The sequence below is a fragment of the Periplaneta americana genome, chromosome 9, assembly GCF_040183065.1.
Source record: "Periplaneta americana isolate PAMFEO1 chromosome 9, P.americana_PAMFEO1_priV1, whole genome shotgun sequence".
Lineage (NCBI taxonomy): Eukaryota > Metazoa > Arthropoda > Insecta > Blattodea > Blattidae > Periplaneta > Periplaneta americana.
Window position 1 is genome coordinate 95,648,570 of NC_091125.1, and position 11,314 is coordinate 95,659,883.

Here is an 11,314-nt window from a genome sequence, read left to right on the forward strand (position 1 = left end):
TTTCTTATGACCTGCAGAGACATTTATCTATGCCTAAAACTAGAGTTCTTTTACATGCTGTACATCTAGGACACATGACACAGTTTTACTTTCCTTATGAAGGAAGTTATATTAAGTATTTTCATCACTATTAAAATTCTGAGATCCTTGGTAAAGGTTTGAATTCGTTAATCTTGGGTCTAGTTGTGAGTATGAATTATTAGGAAACCATTCAGTCGTCTAGAAAATAGTTTTCACTGAAAGTACCAATACCCACAAAAATGTATAATCCAGATACGGGATATTATACAGACTTTTCTGTGTAATTGTTTGCAATATTTCAGAATCCCAGTATTGTGAGTTTGAAAGTTGCAAATGGAATTTTCTGTCAAGCTGGTTTTTCCATCAGAGAAAGATATCTTACAACAGCGAGAAAAACATTCATGGCGAAAGCTGATATTGTGGACTTCTCAAACAGCTCTACAACTGCAAAAAATACAATAAACAAATGGGTTATACGGAAAACAAGGAAGAAAATTAGAAATATAATTCCTAAAGGTATGTTTGTATTTTTTTAAAAGGGCAGTTTCCTTAGGTGTGATTTATGTTATGATCTTTTTTTTTTTTTACTTTAGGCCTGTTATTTATTTTTATTGTCGTGCCGAAAAGTTTCTATGAATATGTTTCTTTTCATATTGAATATTATTTTTATTACAGGCTTCCTCACAGCAGAAACAAAACTTGTGCTTGTTAATGCTGTTTACTTTAAGGGGTTATGGAAAAAAGAATTTAGCACCTTTAAAACAAATTCTGAAAAATTCTACATCAATAGTCTACACCAGATAGATATTCCAATGATGCACAACACAGCACATTTTGGCTACAGCGAGTTGGACGAATTAGATGCCAAAGTGTTAGAAATGTCATATAAAGTACGTCTCAGACAGGTTATGTTATAGATATGAGCAATATTATTTTGTTGTAATGAAACCATTGTACGAGTACCTATGTGCTATATTTTACAGGGTGATGGTGTCAGTATGTTCATCTTTTTACCAAACACAATTGACGGCATTGCACATATGGAACATAAACTTTCATCATCAAATTTATCTCTTTATTTGAAGAAATATCCTTCTCTCGAGGTGAAAATTTCAGTGCCAAAATTTAAGTTATATAAAGGAATAGACTTAAAGAGGCCTCTTGAAAAGGTAGGTATACAAAGATCATAAGGTGATTTTAGTAGGCTACAGGTTACCATTACGCCGAAATGTTTTAAAACTTATTGTTTAGCAGTGGTGTAGCATGAAATTTTGAGCAGGGGAAGCTAACTCAAGTTGTCGTTCATGCAATATGAGAAAAGGTATTACAAAAATACAGTCTTAAAATAAATAGTAGTCAATTTCAAGTCAGCAGTCGAAGATTGGTTGGAACATCGTAAGTAACACCAATAAGGCATGACCTCAAATGATACGTAATAAAATATGATTTCACAGTTTACACATATCTCTTAACAAATAGACACGTATACGTATAACATTAGCTCACTCCCTGTCATACTTAGAGAAATCACAATATTAGTATCATTACGTAAGTATGCGTCTGACTTTTGGTTGTGTCCTTCATTGACAGCAAGGGAGTCGGTCATTTGTTTTTTAAATCACACTTTTGTTCGTAAGTCAGTTTTGATAATACAATTGTCCTAAAAAAACTCAAGTAAATTAGTGTCAGGAACTGTTATTTCGCTCATTATTTATTATATCACCACAGTGCACACTAACACTTCAACTGAAAACAACTGACGAAAAGGGATAACGCGGAAACTACTTATTTCAAATGTTAAAGCTAGCTTCTTTGCGAGCCTTTCGACTAGGGTGGCTTAGTTAGAAAGGGATGAAAAATCTGCGGGGTGGATTACACAGAAGAAACCGGTCTGCTTGGAAGCTGGTGTGTGCAGGCTTCTTGTTTACTGCTGCATCACAAATCATCCTGAGCTGCCGCATCACAATATTTAACGCGTAAATATAAATTCTATTAAAATTAATAAATAATTTTCTCCATAAACTGCAGGTTTATTATGAAATTATTATTAACTGGGGAAGCTAAGCTTTTTAGCTTACATTGACGCTACGCCACTGTTGTTTAGAGTTTAGTGCGCACTTACAAATAATGTTTAGAGGCTTCGTATCATTACGGTCTATAAGCTGTTGCAATATAGTTGTTGTGGTACAATGTTTCACAACAATATTTCAACTGTTTCAATACAAGATTAGCTTTTCTTCTTTCTCTCTTGGTTCAGAGAAACAAAAAGTGAAGATGTAGCTAATCGTACAAGAAGCCTTGCAACATATGAACATGCTCACGGACACATTCTGGTTCTCTAAGTATGGTAACTGTTTAATACCGGGTATATGGCGAATATGTAACCAATAAATTACGCGCTTGTAGTACCGGTAGTAATAATAATATGAAGTTCATATTGTTCATTACCACATTGACAATATTTTGTCCAATTTAGGTGTCTCTAGAGGAGATATCCATACAAACTGTCCTGCTCAGCTACTCATTCATCAGGTACCAGTAATCTTTAATTATGTCAGCATTATCCTCAACTATTGCCTAGTAGTTCCATCTGACAATTCCTGTATTAATAAACTAATGCCTACCTGGAAAGTATACATATATATATATATATATATATATATATATATATACTATATTAATAGTACCTGCAAGAAGTCAGTTACCCCCACTCTTCTCCCTCTTCTCAGCAGTAAGTGACGTTATAGTTGGGCCAGGGACACAGAACTGAGTAAAGAAATTTGTATTAAATAGATGAAAGACTTTGCAACAGAACTAATATTCAGACATAGTACAGAGAAAAAGAAACAGGTCGAATAAGTTTCACAATTTAGTTTGTGAACATCTTTGCAACAAAATGAATATTCAGATATAGTGAAGAAAAAAAAAAAGAAAGAGGTCGAATAAGTTTCACAGTTTAGTTTGTGGACATCTTTGCTTGGATTATTGCCACAAGCCGTTTATGATGTTTCAGCTTGGCGTAACAGATATGTTTGATGAGAAAGCAGCTGATTTCTCAGAAATAACGGGTGACAAGAGTCTTCATGTAAAACATGTGGTGCAGAAAAGTGTTATTGAGGTAAATGAGTTTGGTACTGAAGTAGGAACAGCTACAGGTGAGTTTTTGTTGTTGAAAATGTAACGTAATGTAAACACTTTTAATATTTGGGCATAATTTGCTAAGTTTTAGTTATTGCATTAGCTTTCAAAGTCCCAGTCGAATTTGTAGTTTTCTCAAGCTGTTTTCTGTACGACTCTTTCTCTAGTTCTCTATTATGAAGTAAATAAATAAATAGCATAATATTAAAAATAGTAGGCATAAAGACCTTAAATTATGTAGGATGTAATTTGTTATTTATAAATTTAATGAAGAACACGTCACCAAGAATTCCAAAATTAATAAAAACAATAGGAATCATAATAGTAATTTATAGTATAAGAAAATAAAATTATATTTTATGTATTCGTGAAAATTACCATTCTCTGCTTCGGTTCGGATACTCGCAGATAAAATCTAATTTTACTTTCTTATACTTTAGATTACTATTTCAAACCCTCAACAACTAACAAAGTGCGAAAACACAAAATACGTAGGAATTCACTTAGATAATAAACTTGAAACACCACATTGACACAACCCAAAAGAAAATTTAAAACAATCAGTTGAACCTCCTGAAACAGTTAAATGGAAGCACGTGGGGAAACTCTCAAGGAGTACTCAAGCAAACCTTTAACACTGACAGTACATCAAACCTCTAATGAAGTAGATACAGAAGTGAATCATTAATAACAACCAATACAACCAACCTAGAAAAATGAGAAAAGTTCCAAAATAAGACATTAAGACTAATATGTGTAGCGGTTAAATCCATCCCAATTACAGCATTACAATTATACATTAACAACAAACCAATAACAGAAAAGATAAAACAACAATCTGCAATAATATACATCAGCATAAAAACATTACAGAACCAAACATGGTTAAATCAACAAAACACTAAAAACACAAAGCACTCCAATTAGGAAAATCACGTAACATCTGAAAGAACTAGGAATTCATAATGAAGTGGAAAAAATTAACTCAGAAAGCCCACTAGGCTACCAACACATAAACATGCACCTGACTTTGAAAGAAGTTGTGAAAAAGTAAGAAACCATTTCAGAACTATTAAAATAGACAACAAATGAAACAATAGCAGAAAGACAAATGGCTCCACATATACACAGATGGTTTAATGATAAGCCAAGAAGAAACAGAAGCAGGTATACACTGCTCATTATTCTCACACTACATTCCAAGTAAATAATTTCATGGCAAAAATAGAAGCAATACATTTTGTTCTATGCCTGCTACTACTGGTTTATCGACAGAATGCCTTCCAGAAAGCAGTATTCCTAGTAGTAGACTTCCAAGAAGTCGTACAAGTCATAACCTCAGACACCAGACCCAGTCATCAACTATACTAGAAATCAGGAAAACCATCAAAACCCTCATAAGAACATCACATTTCAATGGATACTTTCGCACATAGAATTAACAGGAAATTAAAAAAAAAAAAAAAAAAAAAAAAACAACCATGAAACAAAAAATAAAAAACCAAATCAGATATTATATACACCAGTGAGGCGTACACTCACCCCATTTATATCCTGGCCCAGTTGCCTCATAATTGGTGCCTTGTTGGCATCACTTGAGTTTCAGACCTGTCTTCGGACAGTTGACAAAACAACAACAATGAGGTGTATAGCAAGCAGGGAGATAGATTTCTTGACCTCGGTATTAGAATGAGGTGATGTTGTCAGCGCCATGCTCTGATCGTCTTCTATCCTTTATTTTATAAAAGAGTAGATTTAAGATCCATTCCAAAAGATAAGATGAGGTGGAAAATATCGCTCTAAGCAGGACTACACCTTGACTCTTTCAATTTGTTGTCTGTAACTTTACTAACAAAAGTCAATTCCACTCCTCCACAGTAAATATATTACTGTACCATTATTTACAGTTACTTTCTCATTATAAGAAGAGTGAAGAATTTAATGAATTTAATATTGTCATATATCATCATAATAAATGTGCAATTTATAATTATTTTTATTTTTAAATCTTTAGCTCTGGTGTTTGAAAAAACCTCACTTAGACGACCACTTCATGAATTCGTGGCAAATCATCCATTTGTGTTCCTCATCTGGGAAAGGCATCATAATCTATTATTGTTCATAGGAAGATTTATACATCCATAATTTACTTATTTGTGAGAAAATGAAAAAGACTATTCAAAAAACTTCATGTATTAGTACGAAAACTATTAAATAAAATTATTATAAACTATGGAACATGTTAAACAACTACATGTATCAAATATGCGGAGTATGTTACTCAAGAATAACAATAAAAAGTTAATGGAAGTTGAAAATTATGTGGAGAGTTTTTGCCAGTCAGGACCACAACTAAATGTCTGGTTTTTACATTTTGTAACTAATAGTACTGGTATATTGATTCTTAGAATATGGAAGAGAATAGCAGTCTCTCTGACTTATAGCAGTGGTAGTGATGGTGGTGGTGGTTGTAGTGATAGTGATGGTAGTGGTGGCAGTGGAGTTGGCAGTGGCAATAGCAATAGTGGTGACTGGCTGTTGTAGTATTAGTGGTAATAGCAGCAGCAATAACATTAATATTAATATTACTTTTTTATATACATACGCCATTTTTGGTTGTAACTCATAAAATATTGGTAAAAGAATATTCAGAAACTACCAATAATAATACAAAGTATTGCATTTTATGTGTTGTGTTGAAAACTCAATAATCAAAGGTGAATTGATGGTTTGATTGTCAATCTTACTAATGTTTCGAAAATCGACACATTAAAAATATCAAATTGTGTATAACATATAGAATTTATTACCAAATGTATTCAATTGAAATTTCTTTAATTTTGTTTATCTAAGTCTTTTCTACAATATGTTACTTGGACTACTGTGTTTAACTCAAGTATCAATAACTTTCAGCAATTAAAACTCGTATAATGTGTAGGCTACATTAAGTTATACAGAGTGTGTCAAAACTCGACGGCAAAATTTCAGGAATGCATTCCTCATATACTGTAGAGAGAAGAAAAAAAGTATATTGCAACATGGGTCCGGAAATGCATAGTTACAGAGTTATCAGACTTCCCAGTTGTCAGAAATTTCCCAATTGTCTTGGTTCATGGCATTCTCAGTAATAATAATAATAATAATAATAATAATAATAATAATAATAATAATAATAATAATAATAATATTTTTTATTACTAGAATAAATATACGTATTGTTTTCTTATATATAAAAATCACTCTAGCATCCTCAGAAAAAGTACATACTCGTGCTCAGGGGGCCTCAGCAATTTTTACAGCTCCTCTCAGGTGAAAAAAAAGTAACAACTTCATTTATTTACTATTGGTAATTAGCTTCTAATGTCTGCAATATTTATACCCTAACAATAGCTGTTAAATAATACATCAATAGAAAGGAAAGAAAATTAGTTTCTTGATTAACCATAATCCTAACCAGCTTCCTCTCTATGATCCATTCCTACTGCATTATTGTAGTACAGTATCTATTTTCGAAGCAATTTAAACAACAGCCTAGGTCAAATGAAATTCAAAACTGCCTAAACATTTCCAATATAGAAATCTTGTTATATTGAGAAATTGCTCCCATTATGTTTACAATTTGTAATCAATCAGTGATCTTGTGCTATGGTATCAGAGGGTTGCAGATCCAAACCTATGGATGATAAAAATAGCACAGTTTCTTTTGGAAAGGAAATAAAATTGAGGCTTCCATGTTCTACATTTATAACACGTAAAAGAGAGAAATCTAGGCAAAGTTGCGTGTAATTTCATTACTCAAAATTTCCTGCTTCATTGACAAATGTCTTTGTAGGTCTTGAGATGGACTGAAACGAGCTGGATTAACATTGTTAAGTATTCACATGGTGGCTGTTCCTAATGTGCTTAGGTACTACCACACTGGTGGTTTTATTTAAATACTAGATATTTACTTTCTGTTACGAATATATATTTTATCGATTTACACAATAAATGGGAAATTACTTACCACTCTGCTCTCTGAACCTGGTGCTACTTTCCTTCCTCGTACCTCTAGATCCTCTGTTGCATTAAATATTAATGTGCTACAAAATTGTAGCCATAAATCGATGTAGTTATATTATGCTGTGCTTTGAGTATGACATTTTTTCTTCATAATTATAGTTCTTAATTAGTTTTTGTGTTACGAAAATGACACATACTTTTCCATTATCCATTTTATGTGGTTTCTAACACTTCATTTCTTTTAACGTGTTACAATGATATTACTATCTGTCTGTCCATCCCATCAGTCAGACCGTCTATCCATCCACCCGTCCATTTGTCCATCCTTCCATGTATCTATTCACCTATTTATTTATTTTTTACTACTAGTCAAAAGATATACTAGTATGTAATTTACTGTGCACACAAATAAGACGAACTGTCATCTACTGGACTGCACATAAAAGACAGCTCTTATATTCCCAAGAGTAACGCATTTGATTTCATTTAAAAATTACACAGCGTAAGTACTGATGTGTGTCACTACTTCTGCACAGATTCACATACAGTAGAAGTTAGTCGCATATTGTAATCATATCTAATTTATGAAAACTTGCATTTAAAAATTATATAAATGAATCGGTTATTGTTGAAAGGAACTAAGTCCACTTTTTAAAGTTTTGAGAAAATCGAAAAAAACTGATTTGTGAATAATCTATCGAAGATTAAACCAAAATATATTGTACACATGAAATATATGTGTACAGTATATTTTGGTTTAATCTTCGATAGATTATCCACAAAATAGTTTTTTTTTTTTCGATTATCTCAAAACTCTGAAAAGTGGACTTAGTTCCTTTCAACAATAACCGATTCAAATGTTAAATATATTATTGGTTTATAATGAGATTAAGAATACTCTTTCTTTTTATTTGAACTTCTGTAAGATCTTGTTACAAACACATAACCAGAAACAATGTGCCAAGATACAAGAAAAGTGGATTCTTAACAATCATAAACCATGGAGGCGACGGCAGCAGCATTTAGACTGGAAACAAGCCATGAATGTTTAGCCGACCACCCCTATAAAATAAATATCTTCACATCAGAAGAATGCATACTATGTACACAGTCAGGATCAAAAATCAACATCGATCACTTTCCCGTATGTAAGAAACTCAACATCACTACAGGCAGCTGTTTTAGCTAAATTATTGTACTGGGACACTAGATTCCAAATGAACTAGATGTTTTCAATTGAAAGGCCATTGGACAAAGTAAAAGAAGAAGACCTTGTTACGAGAGTATGAATTTCCATAAAAGCAAGTGAGATTTACAACTAGTGACCAGTAATTCTTTAAGGAGATCAAAACTTCAATTTTTTTTTAATTTCGGTCTACTTGTGCAGTCGTTTGGCTAGAGAGGAAAAAAATTTAAGACTGCATGTGCAACGAAAAGTACAAATGATTCTATACCTCTTATATAATATATGAAATTATTTTTTTTATACAAACTCAGCAGTTTTATTTGTCAATTTATTTTACATAATACAAAAGAATAAGAAGAAAATGGCATTTTTCTCGCAATGGCGTTTTATTGACCTCAACTGAAAGCCTGTTAATTTTTTACTAAAAATTATTACATTTAATGTGCATTCTTTTTTGTTATTTTACAATGCTGTATCAACATCTCAGGTTATTTAGCGTCTGAATGAAATGAAGGTGATAATGCCGGTGAAATGAGTCCGGGGTCCTGCGCCGAAAGTTACCCAGCATTTGCTCGTATTGGGTTGAGGGAAAACCCTGGGAAAAACCTCAACCAGATAACTGCCCCAACTGGGATTCGAACCCGGGCCACCTGGTTTCGCGGTCAGACTCACTAACCAATCATGTGCATTATTCCCAGATAAATTTACTTCTAGATATTGAATATTATCCAGGCAGAAGGATAACCAAACACTTTTTCGTTATCAAGGATACTGAAAACTTGTATTTCTGTGAAAATATCGAAATCTATTTTTGCAACTTCACAGTATTCAGTTGACTGGCCAAATTCATTTCCTATGGCACTACACCAAAGAACTCTGAAAAGTCGTTCAGAGAGCAGAGGAAGAGATCTTGGTAGGACCAGGTTAATTGATGCACTTATCTGATTTTTTCCGTGACAAATGAGATTGACAACAGATGCAAGAGGTAGCTGAATACATTAAATTGTGCTGACTAAGACAGTTATTTTATGGATTATGTAATTCTTCATTTTCATTATATTATTAACTCTGAATTTCATTACAAATTAGGAATAAAGAAAATAAAATTAACTTTTCAGAGTTTCGAATCAATGCAAGTGTGTACGTACAGTTACAAATAGTCTACTCCACCATCTAAGCTATTATGCAATGCAAGTGTGTACGTACAGTTACAAATAGTCTACTCCACCATCTAAGCTATTAGAACATGAGTGAGAGTGAGTTGTTTGCTCGTTTGTCTGTGTTTCAGTATGTTCATTCCAGAAGATACTGGACACACACTTTTCCAAAGGAGATGGAATAGCTGGAGATACATGGGAAGATGAAATTTAAGTTCGCTTACAATCGTAAACTTTTTGTGACAGCTGTACTGTTTGACGAACTGTAGGAAACTAAAGATTTTTTCTTTATTATTATTTTTAGTTGGTTATTTATCGATACTGTAACAACTATTACGTAATTTAGTGTCGATGGGATTTGTGATAGCGAGATGGGGCCAATGATTTGCCATAGATTACTTAACATTCGTCTTACGGTTGGGGAAAACTTCGGAAAAAACCCAACCAGGTAATCAGCCCAAACGGGAATCAAACCTGCATCCGAGCACAACTCTGGATCAGCAGGCAAGCGCCTTAGCAGTCTGAGCCACGCCAGTGGTTGAACCTAAAAATAATTGTAATTTTTTTTTCTGAAAGTATATACAATTTGAGATATGTGTTTCCTCCCCTCAAAAGATGGTTATTGAAATCGTGTAGTGAAAGAAACTGCCTTCAATATTTCGAGACCTCCTTACTGATTGATTACTTCTTCAGGGATAGGCCTATTTAGATGTATAAAATATAGGTCACTTATATCCTTATATTCATATACGAGACCTCGCCATATGTGAACAGTAACTCATAAACTGTTGACGAAAATGGCCACAAAGTCATTTAAATATGCTCTCCTGCATACATGGTTTGTATGTCTTAAATGCAGGTAATAGGCCATTGATGATACAAAAGGAGGAGTGTTCCAGCCTGCATCGTGTATCAGGTCCCAGTATAGCTCAGATGGAAAGAGTGCTCAGTGTGCAGAGTTGAGAGGACTTGGGTTCGATTCCCTGTGCCGGAACAAATTTTTCTCCAATAATAGGTATAGATTACTTAGTTGCAACTTTATTATTATTCAAGTCGCTCTAAGGTTAGTGTATCTAGCTAGATTCTTCATGCAGTGACTTCATTAAAGTTATCAGAACCTTCACAAAGATAATGTTCAACATGGTGAAAGGTTTCCAAGTATTTGCACTGTGTCATAAACATCCAATGTTTCAGAGCAAAGTGCTACACACAACATACAAGTTTTACTCCTTGCTTTAGGGAATTATGGAGTCAATACGTAGCTCCAAAACATTGCATGTTTCTACATATGTCACACAGTGCAAAAATAATGAAAAGTATAGGGTATTTCAAAAGTCAGTTCAAACATTAAACTGCTATAAATATTATAATACTTGAAATAGGGAAAAAATAAAAACATCAGTGTTGGATAAACAACGGGGTTTACAAAACATTGGGAAGATGTCAATGTTCAATGTACAGCATTGTCTGCGGCACCACGTACAGCATTTTGCAGATAATGGCTTGGAATATTGGCAATTTCTTGCGAGATGGCATCTTTCAGTTGCAATAGGGTTGTTGGATGTGTCAGGAAAACTCGTTCTTCAAGGTAACCCCACAACCAAAAGTCGGCCGGATTGAAATCTGGAGATCGCGGAGGCCACATTGTTGGAAAGTGCCTACTGATGACTCTGGTCGGAAAACGAACCTCAATTACGCGTGTTAACCCCACCATTAATTTTTAGTAGGTTATTTTACGACGCTTTATTAACATCTTAGGTTATTTAGCATCTGAATGAGATGGTGATAATGCCGGTGAAATGAATCCGGG

The 11,314-nt window shown here is 33.5% G+C and overlaps 1 protein-coding gene across 2 annotated transcripts in view; it reads left to right on the top strand.

Annotated features, from left to right (window-relative positions):
- The window catches only part of LOC138706294 (uncharacterized), a 62,336-nt gene extending 55,172 nt beyond the window's left edge, over positions 1–7,164 (top strand). For both annotated transcript variants that reach the window (XM_069835407.1, XM_069835406.1), the window contains 5 exons: positions 324–537; positions 697–911; positions 1,005–1,190; positions 3,035–3,176; positions 5,174–7,164. In XM_069835407.1, coding sequence (XP_069691508.1) covers positions 324–537; positions 697–911; positions 1,005–1,190; positions 3,035–3,176; positions 5,174–5,304 — 888 coding nt within the window. In that variant the 3' untranslated portion in view covers positions 5,305–7,164. The remainder of the gene's footprint in view (positions 1–323; positions 538–696; positions 912–1,004; positions 1,191–3,034; positions 3,177–5,173) is intronic.
- Positions 7,165–11,314: the final 4,150 nt, after the last annotated feature.